Below are 18,871 nucleotides of genomic sequence, written 5' to 3'. Positions count from 1 at the left end.
ATGTTGAAAAGACCCCCAAAATATCATATCTGGGTTTGCTGCAACAGAAAAAATTCAGAGTATGGCCAAAGTCAGGAAAGTGTTTTGAACGGATACAGGTGGAACAGCATTCCCCTCACTGTCAAATCTACTCCCTCCACTGATTCTTTTAAAACAAGGCTCACAAAACTTTTTTTCATTGGCATATGAGTCTGAATTGCCCACCGTCTCTTTTGTGGCTTTATTGCCACTATATGTTTAGCACCTACTAACATGTATTTTACTTTCCATTCCCTCATGTTTTTTACCCATTTTATATTTCGCAGAGCACGTTGGTTAACATGAGTTGTTTTATGTGCTTTATAAATACACTTGAGTTGAGAACTTGAAAGAATCACTTCCAGCTGTTAGATCATCTCAAAGCAGTTTTGTCAGAACTAAAGATGTCCTCAGCAGCACTCCGTACCTGAAAGTCAAACACGTTACAGCAGATAGCTTTATAGTGTAAATGTTTTTTTTTTATTTGGAACCACTAAAAACTACTGGTTTCACACTGAGGTTTTTGTAACTTCACAATACAGTAGTTCATTTTAAGTTAGAACCAATTGTTAATGACTTATTAGTTTTTTCCTGCCTTTAAGGAGGAGTCAATGCAAATGTTCCATAGTCTTCTACATTTATTTGTCTGACTGCTTAGAATATGACAGCACAGTGGGCAGGAACAGTTATACATGATGGACTACTGGACAGCACTGCTACTTTTAACTGTCTGCTGGGCAGGTGAAACTTTTTGACGATGCTCTTATGTTTTTTTAATTTATGATAATACTTTTTTGTCATGATTTTTTTTATTTCTGTTGACAGGTGTTGATGGCCAGACTTTGACACAATCTGAACCAGCAGTTAAAAGACCAGGAGAATCCCACAGACTGACCTGTACAGCATCTGGGTATACCTTTGGAGACTACAGCCTGGTCTGGGTCAGACAGGCTCCTGGAAAAGGACTGGAGTGGATTGCTTACATATACTGGGGTGATGGCAGCACTTCCTATTCTCAGTCAGTTCAAGGCCGGTTCACCATCTCCAAGGACAACAGCAAACAGCAGCTGTATCTGCAGATGAACAGTCTGAAGACTGAAGATTCTGCTGTTTATTACTGTGCTCGAAATCCACAGTGACTGAAGTTGTTTAAGCAGCTGTACAAAATCCTGCAGTCCTCATTATGCCAAATGTATCTTTCATCATAATTGTAGTATAATGAAAACATTATCCATACTAATACTAATACAATTAAACCTAATCGTGGGCACATCCCCTCTCTCAGAAGTTATAATGTAGCTTATAATTAGCTTTATAATGTAGCAGGCTATAGTCCAACACGGGAAAGAAGAGCAGAGAAAAAGACAAAATGTATAAATCCAGTTTGTGAGTCCACAGTGTTTTTCAGTGGTTGATCATCTCGTGTTTCTTGGTTCAATATAAGACATTGATCTTAGGAAGCTATTGTCTGCCCATCGAGGGAAATTAGAGGAAGAATAACTTATTTCTTTAGTCAGCAATCCACAGCCATGCCACTCTCTGTCCCTCTCAACACTGATATTGTTGAATATGTAAGGATCTGATGTTTTCAAATGTCTGACTCGCTCCAGTTAAACTGCAATACAGATCAGAAACTAACCTAAACGGGGCTTCACCAAAGAGGTCAGGGCAAACTCTGGATTGGACTGGGAAGATTAATCAGGTTTCAAACTTTGTCAGTGATGTGAGTTTTCTGCAGAGCTTTGACTTAACATGTGTCAACCAGTACTTTTTACCTTCAGGTCAAACAGTGGAAGAAGAACTTGCTGCTATTCCTCTGTACAAAACCTCCACAGCACCGCCATATTCTAGATTCATTTTTAAACAGCTGCTGCTGCTGATTACTAATGTTATTGTCAGAAAATATTACTCTCAGTAGCAGTCACTCACTTTAACAGCTCCACCTCCAGAGTTGACAGCAGATAGCAGCTGTTTTTACAGGTGCAGTTGTGAAATGTGAGATTAACAAATTTAACAGTTTCAGTCCTGCAAAATCCAAAGAGCAAATTAGTGACCAAAAAATCTTTTTGGTCACAGCAAAACACTGCGCCAGTATTGGAAGTGCAAACATACGGAGCCTAGCAAAGGGCCTTGGGAGAAAAAAAAAATTAAGATGAAGTTTCGCAAGATCTTGCAAAACCTTTGCAAGTAAGTAAGTAAGTAAGGCTATTTTTCTCAAAAAAAATAGACTGCATCCTTTGCAGGTCATATTTGAAAGCCGAGTCGGTGCATCCTTCATGACCCAATCTATCCCAGAATTCATAGCGCGGCCCAGCCAATTTGTTTCCAACAATGGCGGCAGCTACTTAGTTTTAATATTACTCTTTCTGAGTCACAAAATAAACTTTTAAGATATTTTCAGGTGTGAATGTAGCTGTGTAAAGAAGTTTTGGTAAAGGTTGATTTTTCTTTTTATATTATATACAAACCACCATTCATATATCCACATGGAACACAAATTAACTAACTTTTAAAAAATGGCTTTAATTTAATCTGTCTACAAGGCAAAGAAGTTTGCGATAAAGATCGGTCAGACTGGATGAATAATTGATGGATGAGTATTTATAAGAAAACAGGTTCTGTTATGTGTAATAGTTGTGCTAATAGTTTTGCAAAGTGTGTTATAATATAGCAACAACTGAGATACTAGGTGGATTCAGAAGAAACTAATGCGCTAAAATTTTTAAATATTAACTTTTTGTCTGTTCAAGTCAGTGTCAAAGCTCAGTATGTGAAAAAGTATAATGTTTCACTTTCAGATTACATTTTTACTGCTATAATTGTTGTTTAAGTGACATTAAAAATGTTGCTAATTTTTAAGGTTGTTAAAACATTTTAAGACATTTGCTTACACCCAGCATTCATTCTAGCTTAACCACAAAAAGAGTTCACATGAAACCAGTCTGGTAGTACAATGTGAGTCAATGCAAAATTTATCTTAAACCTCTACTTATCTGATTGCAAGGAGCATGACAAAGCGAGCAGATGTCATACAGTTTAACATAATAGACTACAAGAGAGGACTGCTGCTCTTAACTATCTGCTGACGAGGTAAAGCTAAATGACCTTTAATTATCAATAAAATGCTGCAAAATGAATGAAACTGACTTTCATTTGGTTCCGATTTAACAGTTCATGCCCAGACTCTGACACAATCTGAACCAGTTGTTACATAACCTGGAGAGTCTCACAGACTCTCCTGTACCACCTCTGGACTCTCATTCAGTAGCAACTGGATGTCCTGGATCACACAGGCTCCTGGGAAAGGACTGGAGTGGATTGCAACTGATACTGATGGTGGCACCAACTTCTACTCTCAGTCAGTACAAGGCAGGTTTACTGCCTCCAGAGACAACAGCAGAGAACAGCTGTTTCTGCAGATGAACAGCCTGAAGACTGAAGATTCTGCTGTTTATTATTGTGCTCGGCACTCACAGTGACTGGAAACAGTGAAGCAACTGAACAAAATCCTCCAGTGGGACTCAGACATCTGTTTTACATCCCTGTTAAGAAAACAATAATGAAATTATTATTTCATTCTAATAATTAAATTGTTCTTTTCATATTTATATTGTGTAACCTCAAAGTTATATAGAGTCGATCGTCAGTCAATTCAGAGAACAGATCAGATCAGGGAATTATCTGTAATAATCTGTCAGTCAGCAACTCAGGCACTGCAGCACAAAAAAAATCTAAAAATCAAAGTCAGCAACGTCTAGAGAGTTTAAAGTCTACAGCAGTTTTACGCCTGGTGTATTCAGTCTGAAGTGCGCTCTTCTTGTCTGTCCACTGTTGCCAGTCAGGATGACTCCTGGAATCCTTCCAGAAACTAGATAAATCATTCACCGTCTGAGTGGTTGTGCACATCTGGATCCTGAAGATCACACTGGGAGGCTCGCCATCAAATGGAATGACCGGACTTTCCTCATGGAGCTCATAGCTCAATCAAAGACCTGACCTGTATTTGGAATAAAGGTTTATAGTCTCTATATTATATTCATATAATATATAGATTACAAATATGTTTAATTTTAAGTAAAGTTCCGCTTAACATTCTCTTTTACAGTATTCAAGTGAATAATAAATTCAACAATTAAACAGCAACTGCACTTTGCAATTACTTAACATCCTGAAAATGTGTCTGTCAGGATTCCTGGGTCATTGACCCAGCGTTTTCAGTTCAGTTCTGTTTTTTCCACTCCTACCATTTCCTGTTTCATTATGTTCAGCTGTGTATTCGCCTGTGTCCAATTATCGTCATCATCCAGTCTGTGTATTTAAGTTCCTCAGTTTTACCAGTTCTCTATCGTGTCATTGTCGCTGTTAGGTTGTCCTATGTTCAGTTCCGTCAGGTCAGTCAGTCGTTAGTCAGTCATTCATTCATTCAATCAATCGTCCAGCCAGCCAGCCAGCCAGCCAGCCATTTCCTACTTCTGTTCTGTTTGTTCACTCAGTCTACAATAAACACCAACCTTCACCTACCTGTGAGTCCAGCGTTTGGGTCCTCCTTCCCTCATCCGCACTGCAACCCCTGACAGTGTCGTACTCTTCACACACACACACACACACACGCACACACACACACACACACACACACACACACACACATACACACACACACACACACACACACACACGTAACAGAATTATTAGACAAATAAAATAACAAAAGTTAAAGCTTAAAGTTTCCATAGACCATATACCACAACTAAATTCTGTACAAAAAGTTATTAAATTGCAGTTGTTTCCTCATAACACTAGCAGTCCTTAGTGAAATGACAGATACAGTAGAAAAAAGCATTTTATGCATCAACTACTATGATTAGCATCATCAAAAGTAACATCTGCAACTCACGAAGAAAATAAAATGAGTTCAACATTTAATTACTCTTGTTGTTATTCTTTAACTCAGATGGTAAATAATCTAGCTTACCGAGACACATGGGACACCATTAATTTTGCTGCCACTTCTGCTGATATCAGCAGCTCTGCCTGACCTTCATCTCACTTTTGAGATGTTAGCCAATAACTTCTGAAACACTTTTTTAACAACTTTTATGAAGCTTTGCTTCAGTCACAGAGGCAGTTTCTGCTAATAATAAAGAAAACTTTTTCTTTCCCTTCCAGTTATTTGGAACAACACTCCATGTTAATGCACAACTTCTGGCAGATCTTCAAAATAAAAGCTCCTTCTAGGCACAGCAGGAAGTGTAGAACTCAAACACCTTTTTTTCCACATCATCACTTATTGTAACAATAATATAAAACAAATAAAAGAATGATTTTATTACTAAACAAATCATTTACAAATCTTATCTTATTTTAACCCATTTCGCGAGCAGAGTGACATTTTTTTGGAATGGCTTTGCTTTTGCAAGTGTCATTAAAGCCAGTCTTGCCCTCATGTACATATATTAAAGAGATGGGCTTTGAGGATTTGTCAGATTTTTTGTGGAATATGTGAAATATATGTTTTGGCCTGTTGAAATAAATTCTTACTGTGAAAGTTAGTAGCTGTCATGGAATGCTGTGTGGCAGGCAGAAGTAGGACCCAAGATGCAGGCACTCAGACTCGAGGGATGAACTCAAAAAACTCAGCTTTATTTGCTGACAGGGGAAAAGCATACAAAACTAAACTGGGAAATATAAACTTGCAACTGATACTACTGGTGCCACCAACTACTGTCAGTCCGAGGCAGGTTTACTGTCCCCAGACACAACAGCAGAGAGCAGCTGTATCTGCAGATGAACAGCCTGAAGACTGAAGATTCTGCTGTTTATTATTGTACTCGACGGACACAGTGATAGGAGTTAATTTAGCAGCTGTAAAAAATCCTTCAGGTTTTATCATACTTTAGTTTAGCGAAATCATTCACACTCAAGAAAGTATAACATATATATATATATATAATGACACACCATTTTCTATCTTATAAGAAATTTAAGCTGTGACACTGTACAATTATCTTCACTAAGGAGCACACACGAAAATTTACTGCTGATACCTGATAAAACAGTCTGAGTAGCAACGGATGTCCCCAGTTCAGTAAAGGATTTAGGGAGAGGAGGCCCATAAAAATGTGATATTCAAGAGTTTCTCTAAGAAATGGCATCACACAAGTTTAATCTTTAAAAGTTCCAATTTAATATAAATAACTTAGACTTTAATAGCCTGTAGCATTATTAAGAAATTAAACTAGTTTAATTACTTTTTAAACTTCAGCCACTATCTGAGCCATAGCTGACCCTTAAAACAGTTTGGAGACCAACAAATCCTGAATCAAGTGATGTGTTCAGTTTAGAGTGATATACTCTTAATGCTTAAAAAAAAATAGTGTGAAGTTGATGATAAAGTTAACTTTATTCAGAGCAATACTTTTTTTTAAACACAGCTGTTTTAGAACTGTATACAAAACACAACAGATTATTAGATATTAGAGTAAAAGCAGACTATAACTGATATGTTTTTTTTCTTTCTCAGCTTACTAAAATACTTTAAAGTTTAATGAGTTATTCTTTATTCATTGTTTCCATGGTTAGAAAATTGGTTATACTTTAAAACACTGAAGACAACTTTCTCCTTTCTTTCCTACAGGAGTTTGGAGTGAGATCAAACCGGAGCAGGGTCCCTCTGAGGTGAAAAGACCTGGAGAGAGAGTGAAGATGTCATGTATCATATCTGGTTATGACCTGAAAAGCTGGATTGGATTGGTAGGAGGAAAACAGGCTCAAACTCTGCTAAATATTCCAGTTCTTTTCAAAGACTCCAGCAGCAGACAGTACCTTGAAATGAAGAGCCTGACAACAGAAGATTCTGCTGTTTTCTTCTGCTGCTTCGCTGCGAAGCATTGCACCTTCAAATGCAACCACGTGTAGAGGAGTGTTATTGTTATGGATATTGTTATAGTTAGGGAAGAGTATCCCCAGTCGTGTGTTTATGTATATACCTGTATCTGTTGTTGTATAGGATGGTTCTATTAAACCATCAATACCATCTGTTGCAAAGGTATTGGACAGCTACTTAACTTAACTTATCTTTGTCAGATAAGTAAACACTGTAAAATTCAGGTTTTGACGACCCATCAAGTCTACTTTAATTTCTTCCATCTAGGGCATTTTTTAAATTCATAAAATACTTTATACAGGGAGTGCAGAATTATTAGGCAAGTTGTATTTTTGAGGAATAATTTTATTATTGAACAACAACCATGTTCTCAATGAACCCAAAAAACTCATTAATATCAAAGCTGAATGTTTTTGGAAGTAGTTTTTAGTTTGTTTTTAGTTTTAGCTATTTTAGGGGGATATCTGTGTGTGCAGGTGACTATTACTGTGCATAATTATTAGGCAACTTAACAAAAAACAAATATATACCCATTTCAATTATTTATTTTTACCAGTGAAACCAATATAACATCTCCACATTCACAAAAATACATTTCTGACATTCGAAAACAAAACAAAAACAAATCAGCGACCAATATAGCCACCTTTCTTTGCAAGGACACTCAAAAGCCTGCCATCCATGGATTCTGTCAGTGTTTTGATCTGTTCACCATCAACATTGCGTGCAGCAGCAACCACAGCCTCCCAGACACTGTTCAGAGAGGTGTACTGTTTTCCCTCCTTGTAAATCTCACATTTGATGATGGACCACAGGTTCTCAATGGGGTTCAGATCAGGTGAACAAGGTGGCCATGTCATTAGTTTTTCTTCTTTTATACCCTTTCTTGCCAGCCACGCTGTGGAGTACTTGGACGCGTGTGATGGAGCATTGTCCTGCATGAAAATCATGTTTTTCTTGAAGGATGCAGACTTCTTCCTGTACCACTGCTTGAAGAAGGTGTCTTCCAGAAACTGGCAGTAGGACTGGGAGTTGAGCTTGACTCCATCCTCAACCCGAAAAGGCCCCACAAGCTCATCTTTGATGATAGCAGCCCAAACCAGTACTCCACCTCCACCTTGCTGGCGTCTGAGTCGGACTGGAGCTCTCTGCCCTTTACCAATCCAGCTACGGGCCCATCCATCTGGCCCATCAAGACTCACTCTCATTTCATCAGTCCATAAAACCTTAGAAAAACCAGTCTTGAGATATTTCTTGGCCCAGTCTTGACGTTTCAGCTTGTGTGTCTTGTTCAGTGGTGGTCGTCTTTCAGCCTTTCTTACCTTGGCCATGTCTCTGAGTATTGCACACCTTGTGCTTTTGGGCACTCCAGTGATGTTGCAGCTCTGAAATATGGCCAAACTGGTGGCAAGTGGCATCTTGGCAGCTGCACGCTTGACTTTTCTCAGTTCATGGGCAGTTATTTTGCGCCTTGGTTTTTCCACATGCTTCTTGCGACCCTGTTGACTATTTTGAATGAGACGCTTGATTGTTCGATGATCACGCTTCAGAAGCTTTGCAATTTTGAGACTGCTGCATCCCTCTGCAAGATATCTCACTATTTTTGACTTTTCTGAGCCTGTCAAGTCCTTCTTTTGACCCATTTTGCCAAAGGAAAGGACGTTGCCTAATAATTATGCACACCTGATATAGGGTGTTGATGTCATTAGACCACACCCCTTCTCATTACAGAGATGCACATCACCTAATATGCTTAATTGGTAGTAGGCTTTCGAGCCTATACAGCTTGGAGTGAGACAACATGCATGAAGAGGATGATGTGGACAAAATACTCATTTGCCTAGTAATTCTGCACTCCCTGTAGTCATCTTGGCTATGCATTATATGATTTCCTGCTGCTCTGTTCTTTGTTGTATATTTTCACAGTTAGGAACAGATTTATTCTTTATTCTGTTTTTAATCATGATCACATTATTTTTTTCTTTCTCATTGAAGTTTGGAGTGAGATCAAACTGGAGCAGTCTCCCTCTGAGGTGAAAAGACCTGGAGAGAGAGTGAAGATGTCATGCATCATATCTGGTTATAGACTGACAGGTTACAATACTGGCTGGATACAACAGAGACCAGGGGGAGCTCTGGAGTGGATTGGGTGGATGAACACAGGAAGAAACTCTGCTGCCTATGGCAGTTCTTTTCAAAGTCATGACTGAAGAAGGTTCCAGCAGACAGTAACCCTTTTACTTCTGTTTCCAACACTGAACACAGAACTGCTGCACGAAAACCTCAGTATGTACTAATATCAAGTAATAATGTGATCTTATAACTTCTGTCTTTTGTCTGCAGATGAAAAATATTTTTTAACCATATTTAGTTTTCAGTTTCAGTTTTATTTGTCATATGCAAGTTAGCACAGGTCAACATTGCAATGAAATGTGTTTGACGAGCAGCAGTCACTCAGCAGCATGATACAGTAGGAGAAAATATAATAAAATAAAATAAAATAATAAAGAAAATAGAAAAATAGTAAGGAGCAAAATATTAGAGAGACATGGTAAAAGAGAAAAGATGACTAAATATATATGTATCTATAAGTATAAATATATGTACACTAGTGATTAAATAAGAAAATCTTGAAAAGAAATATGACGGGAGGGCAGATGGGATATTGCACAGGAATGAACAGCAGAAAATTACAGTATTGCACTTTTAAATATAAATATCAATGACAATAAAGTGGAGTGACCAGTTTATTTATTATTATTTATTATTTATTATATATTTAAATATATATATATATATATATATATATATATATATATATATATATATATATATATATATACACACACACACACACACACACACACACACACAAAACATGTTAAGGATTGTACATTAATTACATTAAATGAAGTGCACAGTGCAGAGTGTAGGATGTACAACACAAGGCTATCTGCAAAAGACTGGGCAAAACTTTTAGTCACAAAATTGGTACCACATGTTATTATTATAACTCAGAAAATTTTTAGTGTTAAAGAAGGCTTTGTGCTTCAGTAAATCTGGCAGTAAATGTTCTTTCTTGAGTGATAACCAGCTGTTCCTATTTATATGACCTGCATAAAACAAACACGTTGTAAGAAAGTGAGAAATCATTTTGTACTCCATCTACTGTGATTAGTAGTTTCAAGATGGTGGGCACAACCAGACTGTCAAGGAGAGCAGTGTAAGGTTATTGCGATTCTTAGCACACAGCTCATCTTTATGGATTTTCGGACCCACCTTTCCCTGACCTAGATCACGTTGTCAGTGAGATCAGGGAAAAGCTGGAGGCGGAGTCAATGCAAAGCACTGACAGCTTCTATCTCTTTATGTCTGACTGTAGCGATGATGACAGAGAACAGTGGACTCACAGCCTGACATGATGGACTGTAGGACAGGACTGCTGCTTATAACTCTCTGCTTGGCAGGTGAAGAACTTTGTTGATGATAATTTAAATTATATTTTGCCCCATCCTTTTTAAGTTGTGCATTCGTCATTGTGTTTCTCTTCAATGGGGCAGGTGTTAATTGTCAGACTCTGACAGAATCTGAACCAGCAGTTAAACAACCTGGTCAGTCTCACAGATTGACCTGTACAACCTCTGGATTCACACTCAGTAGCTACTGGTTTAGCTGGGTCAGACAGGTTCCTGGAAAAGAACTGGAATGGATTGCTGCTGATACTGGTGGTAGCACCAATTACTATTCACAGTCAGTCCGAGGCAGGTTTACTGCCTCCAGAGACAACAGCAAACAGCAGCTGTATCTGCAGATGAACAGCCTGAAAACTGAAGATTCTGCTGTTTATTATTGTGCTCAAGACTCACAGTGACAGAAGTGGCTGAGCAGCTGTGCAAAATCCTGCCATTATTCTTTTTTATTGTATTAGTGGATCCCAAGGAAGTGCTACGTGCTTATGTTTATTTCAGAATCAGAATATCTTTATTGTCATTGTACTAATACTTAGTGCAATACTTTACAGTCGCTTCATTCACAATATTGCACTTTTCCCTTTAATTCTTATTCCCAGTAAAGTCTGCAAAGGACATAGATCATCACTTAGTTACACATTGTTTTATCCTAAAAGATGACAATCAAGAAACTATAACCTTAAATGCATCCATCATTAGTTATTATGAAAGTGTTAAAAAATACCCTAAATGTCATTCTTTTAGCCTGAAATTGTATGATTTTTACTATAATGACTCAAAATGCACAAAAAACAAAAACTGTGTTCCTGTTCAAAGGTCAAATTTGACCAGTATCTATTGAAAAAGAGTATAGAGCTATTGGTGTATGTTGGTTGTTTTAGGAAATCTGTGAAACTGTACATGCTGTTTTTGTGTCTGTATGGGGCAGTGGTGACAGTAATCACATCACATTTGCTCAGCTCCTTTGAAGAATCTCAAAACAGTTAAATAGTAAAACAGCATGAAAACCTGTTCACAAACAATATGACTACACCACTGTGCTCTAAAGTCCATCACACATGAAAACACATGGACAGAGGGTTACCGACCATTTCTACAAATACAGCTAAATTATTCAGTTTGCTTCTGTAAACCAGTGATTCTATATGTTATGTATGTTAAAGCAGGAATAACATAATGTTTATTTGTTAAACTAGAGTCGAATTATAAAGAAAGAAAGAAAGAAAGAAAGAAAATAAATGAACCGTTTGAATTAGAAATCAACAAATTATTTTCTGTTATATTATTATTATTATGAATTTGATGCCAGGCTGAAAGCAGTGACCAAGAAGGGCCATCATTGCTTGTGCTTTCACAAGTAAGGTGTAATAGGACCAAACACTTAGCTGGTCCCAGTCTAATAGTGTTCTTATTAAATTGCTTCATGTCATACCTGTACTTGTATATTTTAGTAATTTTTACTGATTAATATCTTGTGTTTTTGTATGTTTTGTGCATTTTTCTGTATTTTGTGCGTGAATAAAATTTTTGATCTAGATTTGTATTGTTTTGTTGTTTTGATGTTGTTTTTGTTCTTCTTCTTTTTGTGGATGACATTTGTGTGCCTGTCTGTGAACCAGGTTTTTCAGTAGGAAAAATACAATGACTGAAGTGAACTGAACTAAATTAATGAATAAATCAAATGTATTGAAAAATATAAATGTGAACTATAAGAGAATAATTGTCACATCTACAATTGTGATGTGCTCTTTCCTTTCTGTGAGGAGTCGTCAATGCAAAACCTGGCTGTCTTAAACCTACTTATGTGACTGCAGGGAAGATGAGAGTGTGGGGTCATAATTCAGTTTGACATGATGGACATAACGAGAGGACTGCTGCTTTTTATCACTTGGGCAGTTTCACTGATACTGACTTATATTTGCCTTCAAACAATTAACCAGTTTACAGCAAGTGACTGTTTTACTTGTTTAACAGGTGTTGATGGTCAGACTCTGACACAATCTGAACCAGTAGTTAAAAGACCTGGAGAATCTCACAGACTGACCTGTACAGGTTCTGGATTCACATTCAGTGACTACTGGATGCACTGGGTCAGACAGGCTCCTGGAAAAGGACTGGAGTGGGTTGCTGGGATCAGTGAGACTAGTGGTTATATCCACTACTCTCAGTCAGTTCAAGGCCGGTTTACTATCTCCAGAGACAACAGCAAACAGCAGGTGTATCTGCAGATGAACAGACTAAAGACTGAAGATTCTGCTGTTTATTATTGTGCCCGACAACCACAGTGACCAGGATGGAACCAAATCATTTATGGTTTAAACAGATAATATCAAACAAATAGTTTTCAAAGGTTTTCAGTCAAGGTCACATCATGACAGTTGAAGAAATTATCTTCCTGTCAGCTTTAATTTCAGGTGGGTGAAGTCAAGCTGAAGTCAAGAAGTCAAGAAGAAAAGCGCCTTTGGTTATCTAAACTCTGCACCACCAGAGGAGGAGCCCTAAGACCACAGATTGTTTCAGGATCAGTTCACTGGTAAATGTAGATGAGTTTCTTAGAGCAAATAAAACACAACATGTATTTTATACATAATTGATTCATATTATGCACTCAAGCCCATTTTTATGAAGAATTCTGCAAAGTATACAAAGGCTAATCCATTAAAAAACACACACAAACAAACAAAAACTGAGCAATACAAACCAACAAATGATCAAACAAACACATAATTTAACTGGCCATCTCCCTTTCAAAATCTTATTTATGCCCAGTGTTTATGTTTAGAATCCTTCTAAACACTCCTTCAGACGTCTGTCTAAAGATGTGGTGATGAGACTGGAGTGTCCAACTATAAATAGACTGAATAATTTTAAGTGGAAAAGTCCACAGATTAAAGCCTAAAGCCAGCATGTCAAGTGACAGGTGAGACCATGAGTATGCTGATCTTTTCTTTTATTCTTTCTTTTTTTTTTCTTTTTACAATTCACATGTTTTTGTTTCATGAATTTATAATTTTATTTAACAAACAAAAGTAAATTCTATTGCATATTCATCACTAAGGCTTAAAGAATACAAATAAATGTAAGAGACAAAAACATGTAATTTGTGCATCATTTATGGTGCTGTATTTAGCATTACAATTAGACTTCTGATGTAGTCTGTTAGTTGTGTGCATGTATCTAGCTAATATTACAGAACGGGAGAAAGTATAACCCAGGTACATCCCAGGGAGAGAAAAGGATGACAGAAATGTTATGTTTAAAGGCATAGACTGCTTTGATAAACTGTCTGATATATGATCCAGGTAAAGTTATATAAGTGCGAAGTTATGTTTTTACATATTGTGAAAAACGGTTGAAAAAACAATAAAAAAAACAACCTAACTCATTAATATATTATTGAGCATATCACATCTTCTCAATAAATTATTTAAATTAAGAATATACACTTCTTTTATACCCTTTCATCCCAATATAAACGGAATATTTGCTAATCACAGGATTCTGTTTCTGTTAGGAGGTGGTGGGTAGGTGTACTGTTGTTGTTTGGGCTTTGTTTTCCTTTTGGTTATAGGTAGGCGGGGCTTGATGGCATTCCAACACACCTGCGACGCATCGGACGTCATCAGTGAGCGCTTTTAGGGAGCAGAGTCACGGACGTCTGGTGTCGGAGTATTATCGCTGTCACAAGTGGTAACGAGTTAGCACAGGCTGCATCTGTTGATTTTACGCTGTGGAGCTGTATGTTTTAAAGGATCCACGTTTCGCCTACTTTTCTTTGTCTTAGCCTGTTCCATCGCCTGCCCGCCTACCTAGGATTTTGTGTTGGCTATTCTGGATCCGCGACGGAGTGCTACGTACCATCAGGCGGCGATCACCGCAGCGGCTGTGGTTTGGGGTGGTCAAGTAAGCTCTCCAACTCTCTCCGTCCACTTGTGTTTAACGTTCGGCTATCAACGGTAGGCCATAAACCCTGTTTTGTTCCTTGTTGTCAGGTAGCTCCGGTGCGTCTGCTACCTACCTGTATGCTTCGGCTCCATCTCATCGCCTCGGTGTTTTCCTGCTGGCACATTTTTATTTATCACTGTATATAGCCCTTTCCCTTGTAAATATTCCCCCTTACTCGTGTATATAAAAACTTGCATCACAAACCATTCTGCGTCCGTGTGTGTTTCTGCCACGTAATCCATCTGTGTAATCCAGTTAACCTAACAGAATACTCCGACCATTTTTGATGGATTCGGCAGAACACACAGGTCCCGCGTCCGGCGATTTACTCCAGAAACATGAGGAGTCTTTGTCTAGTTTGTCTCGGCAGTTGGCGGCGTCCGAGCAATGGGCAGGCCGAGTTAATGAGACCCTGTCGGCCATTCAAGAGACTTTGGCTCGGCTAGTTCCTCCTACTGCTCCCGTTGTTCCTGCTCCCCCGCCCGTACCGTCTGCCTCACTGAGTGTGGGCTCTGTTCGTGACCCCGCTCCCCCGGCTCTGGTGCCTTTTACGGGAGAGTTGGGCCGTTGCGGGGGTTTTTTGATTCAGGTTTCTCTGCTTTTTCAGCGTTATCCCCAAGCGTTTTCCACTGATGCGTTTAAGATTTCTCATGTTATCGGTGCCCTTCGTGATCGTGCTTTGGACTGGGCCGAGGCTTATCTCGCTTTGCATCCCGTGGAGACTGTCACGTATGAGCAGTTTGTTCAGGATTTTAGGGCGGTTTTTCACCACCCCCTGCGCTCGGACGAGGCCGCGCGGCAACTGCACGGGCTCCGCCAAGGGGGCCGGTCGGTGGCGGAGTTTTCTATTGATTTCCGGGTTAAAGCCGCGGAGACGGGGTGGGGTGAGGACGCGTTGCGCGGGGCTTTCGTCATTGGATTGGACGATCGCATGAAGGATGAGCTCGCCACTCGTGACGAACCGGAGAGTTTCGAGGCTCTAGTTAATCTGGCTATTCGTATTGACAATCGCCTTCGCGAGCGTGAGAGGGAGAGGGGTGGCCGGGTCTGTGCTGGAAGTGCTGAGCGCGCCGCGGTGCGCACAATATTCCGTCCTCCTCCTCCCGGTCCGGCCCGCGCACGGTCTCCTCCGGCGTCCGCCGTTGAGGAGCCTATGCAGTTGGGTCGTACACGGCTGACGCTGGAGGAGCGTCGGAGGCGGTTTGAGGGACGGTTGTGTTTGTATTGTGGCCAGTCGGGCCATTTTGTGTCCACCTGCCCGTTGCGGTCAAAAGGCGGTGCCCACCAGTAACTGTGGGGGTACTGGTGGGTGGCGCTTCCTCTCTTTCCCAAATTCCCCGCATGCAACTTCCTGCTGTCGTTAATGCCGCGTCTGGCGCTTTCTCTACTAACGCGCTTTTGGATTCTGGCGCTGAGCAGAATTTTATTGACGGCGGTCTCACGAGGCGCCTCGGGATTAAGACTATACCCTTGCGGGTTCCCGTCTCTGTTGTGGCTCTCACCGGTCAGTTGCTGCCCTCCGTCACTCATGAGACTGAACCGGTTCCGTTGATTCTTTCTGGTAATCATCGTGAGGTTCTTCGTTTTTTTGTTTTCTCCTCCCCGGAGTCTCCCATCGTTTTAGGATATCCGTGGTTCGAGCGTCATAATCCTCATGTCAATTGGTCCTCCCGTCGCATTGAGAGTTGGAGTAGCCACTGCTTGTCTCACTGTTTACAGTCTGCTCTTCCGCCTTCGCCTGTCTGCTCGTCTAAGCTGGCGCCCGAGGAGGTGGATCTTTCGTCTGTACCCGAACAATATCATGATCTGGGGGCGGTTTTCAGTAAACGCTGTGCGCTCTCGCTTCCCCCCATCGTCCTTATGATTGTGGCATTGAACTGTTACCTGGAGCTCCTTTGCCCACCAGCCGGCTGTATAACCTCTCTGGTCCGGAGAAGGCAGCCATGGAGAGGTACATTACGGAGTCACTGGAGGCGGGCCTGATTCGTCCATCGTCTTCGCCGTTGGCGGCGGGTTTTTTCTTTGTGGCTAAGAAGGATGGTTCTCTCCGACCATGCATTGATTTTCGGGGTCTTAATGACATTACTGTGAAGAACAAATATCCTCTTCCCCTGATCTCTTCTGCTTTTGAACCTTTACAGGATGCGGTCATTTTTACGAAGCTGGACCTTCGCAATGCGTACCATCTGGTGCGCATGCGCCAGGGAGATGAGTGGAAGACGGCCTTTAACACTCACCGTGGACATTACGAATACTTGGTAATGCCTTTTGGTCTGACGAATGCGCCGGCAGTGTTTCAGGCGTTGATTAATGATGTGCTTCGGGACTTTTTGAATCGGTGTGTGTTCGTTTATTTGGATGACATCCTTGTTTTTTCGCGGTCGTTTGAGGACCATGTTCAGCAGGTGCGCAGCGTTTTGCAGCGCCTCCTGGAAAACAAACTTTTTGTGAAAGCGGAGAAGTGTGAGTTTCATGCTCATTCTGTGTCGTTCCTGGGCTATGTCTTTGCTAAGGGGCGGGTGGGGCCGGATCCTGGCAAAATCAGGGCGATTGCTGATTGGCCGACTCCTTCCTCGCGCAAACACCTGCAGAGGTTTTTGGGGTTTGCTAATTTTTATCGCCGATTTATTAAGAACTTCAGTCAGATCACCCTTCCGCTCACCCGGCTCACGTCCTCGGCTCGAGTTTTCTGTTGGTCTCCTGAGGCCGAGCAGGCGTTTGCTCGGTTGAAGGAGTTGTTTTGTTCCGCGCCCGTTCTCGCCCACCCGGATGGTGCCAGACAGTTTGTGGTGGAGGTGGATGCTTCTGATGTGGGTGCGGGGGCGGTTTTGTCGCAGCGCTCGTCCGATGATGGCCGTCTCCATCCGTGCGCATTTTTTTCGCGGCGGTTTTCTCCGGCTGAGCGGAACTATGACGTGGGTAATCGTGAGCTGCTGGCGGTTAAGCTGGCTTTGGAGGAGTGGCGTCACTGGTTGGAGGGGGCGGAACAGCCATTTGTGGTTTGGACGGACCATAGGAACCTCTCTTATATTCGGAGTGCGAAGCAGCTTAACTCCAGGCGGGCCAGGTGGCAGCTGTTTTTTAGCCGGTTCCATTTTACGATCTCGTTTCGCCCAGGTTCTCGCAATGTTAAGCCGGACGCTTTGTCCCGTCAGTTTTCCCCCGCGTCTGAGTCTACGGGGGTGGTTCCGATCATCCCCTCGTCTTGCGTGGTGGGGGCCGTGACATGGGAGATCGAGAGCTTGGTGCGCCAGGCGCAGCGGCAGGATCCGGACCCGGGTTCGGGCCCGCAGGGTAAACTGTTTGTTCCGGCGGCCGTGCGCGCGCGTGTCTTGCACTGGGCGCACGCGTCTCGTTTTGCTTGTCATCCTGGCGTGCGTCGTACGGTTTCCCTGCTACGGCGCTCCTTTTGGTGGCCCGCTTTGGCGAGGGATGCCCGCGAGTATGTGCTGGCCTGTGACACTTGTGCGCGCAATAAGAGCCGTCACCTGGCCCCTCCCGGGTTGCTGCATCCCCTGCCTGTCCCTGGTCGACCTTGGTCGCATATTGCAGTTGACTTTGTTACCGGGTTGCCGCGTTCCACTGGTCACTCGGTGATCCTCACCATTGTGGACAGGTTTTCCAAGGCGGCGCATTTTGTCCCTCTGTCTAAACTTCCTTCTGCCCTGGAGACTGCTCGCGTGCTCGTGGATCATGTTTTTCGGTTACATGGACTTCCTTTGGACATTGTGTCGGACCGGGGGCCTCAGTTTGTTTCTCGGGTGTGGAAGGCTTTTTGTACCGCGTTGGGAGTGGGGGTGAGCCTTTCCTCGGGCTATCACCCACAGTCTAATGGACAGACTGAAAGGGCCAATCAGCAGCTGGAGTCCGCCTTGCGCTGTGTGGCCTCCTCTGACCCCGCTTCCTGGAGTGGTCATCTTGCTTGGATTGAGTATGCTTATAACTCGCTCACCTCGGCAGCTACGGGGTTTTCTCCGTTTGAGGTCTGTCTGGGATATCAGCCGCCGTTGTTTCCTTCTCAGGAGGCGGAGATTGCGGTTCCAGCCGTGCGGGATCATCTTCGTCGCAGTCGGAGGATTTGGCGCCGGACCAAGGCGGCGCTGCTCCGGACCGTGTCTCAAACTCGCCGGGCTGCTGATCGGAGGAGAACGCCTGCGCCTCAATACACCGTGGGCCAACAGGTTTGGCTGTCCTCTGCGAATGTTCCTTTGAAGTGCGTGGCCAGGAAGCTTGCCCCTCGCTTCCTGGGTCCTTTCACCATCCAACGCATCATCAATCCTGTTTCTGTGAGGCTGCAATTACCTGCTTCTATGAGGATTCATCCTACGTTCCATGTTTCTCAACTGCAGCCAGTCTCTCACAGCCCGCTGTGCCCACCCGTGGAACCTCCTCCGCCCGCCCGGGTGGTGGACGGGGGTCCTGTCTATTCAGTCCGGCGGCTGCTGGATGTGCGCCGTCGTGGCCGAGGTTTCCAGTTTCTGGTGGACTGGGAGGGGTATGGCCCGGAGGAGCGCTCTTGGGTCTCGAGGGCCTTCATTGTGGACCCAGCGCTTAT

The 18,871-nt window shown here is 42.1% G+C and overlaps 1 protein-coding gene, 1 long non-coding RNA gene and 1 gene segment (V, D, J or C); 2 read left to right on the top strand and 1 right to left on the bottom strand.

The window, feature by feature from the left end:
- LOC120713955 (immunoglobulin mu heavy chain-like) overlaps positions 1-18,871 on the top strand; it is a 539,092-nt gene that overhangs the window by 58,191 nt on the left and 462,030 nt on the right. The window lies entirely within an intron of this gene.
- LOC120714171 overlaps positions 1-18,871 on the bottom strand; it is a 514,712-nt gene that overhangs the window by 39,052 nt on the left and 456,789 nt on the right. The window lies entirely within an intron of this gene.
- LOC120714058 lies at positions 673-1,163 on the top strand. The segment is given in 2 exon segments: positions 673-759; positions 844-1,163. Coding segments are annotated over 2 exon segments (363 nt in total).

This window comes from Simochromis diagramma, unplaced genomic scaffold (assembly GCF_900408965.1).
Source record: "Simochromis diagramma unplaced genomic scaffold, fSimDia1.1 OVJJ01000321.1, whole genome shotgun sequence".
NCBI lineage: Eukaryota > Metazoa > Chordata > Actinopteri > Cichliformes > Cichlidae > Simochromis > Simochromis diagramma.
Note: the sequence above shows the minus strand (reverse complement) of the source record. Positions and strands in the feature narration are given on the sequence as shown.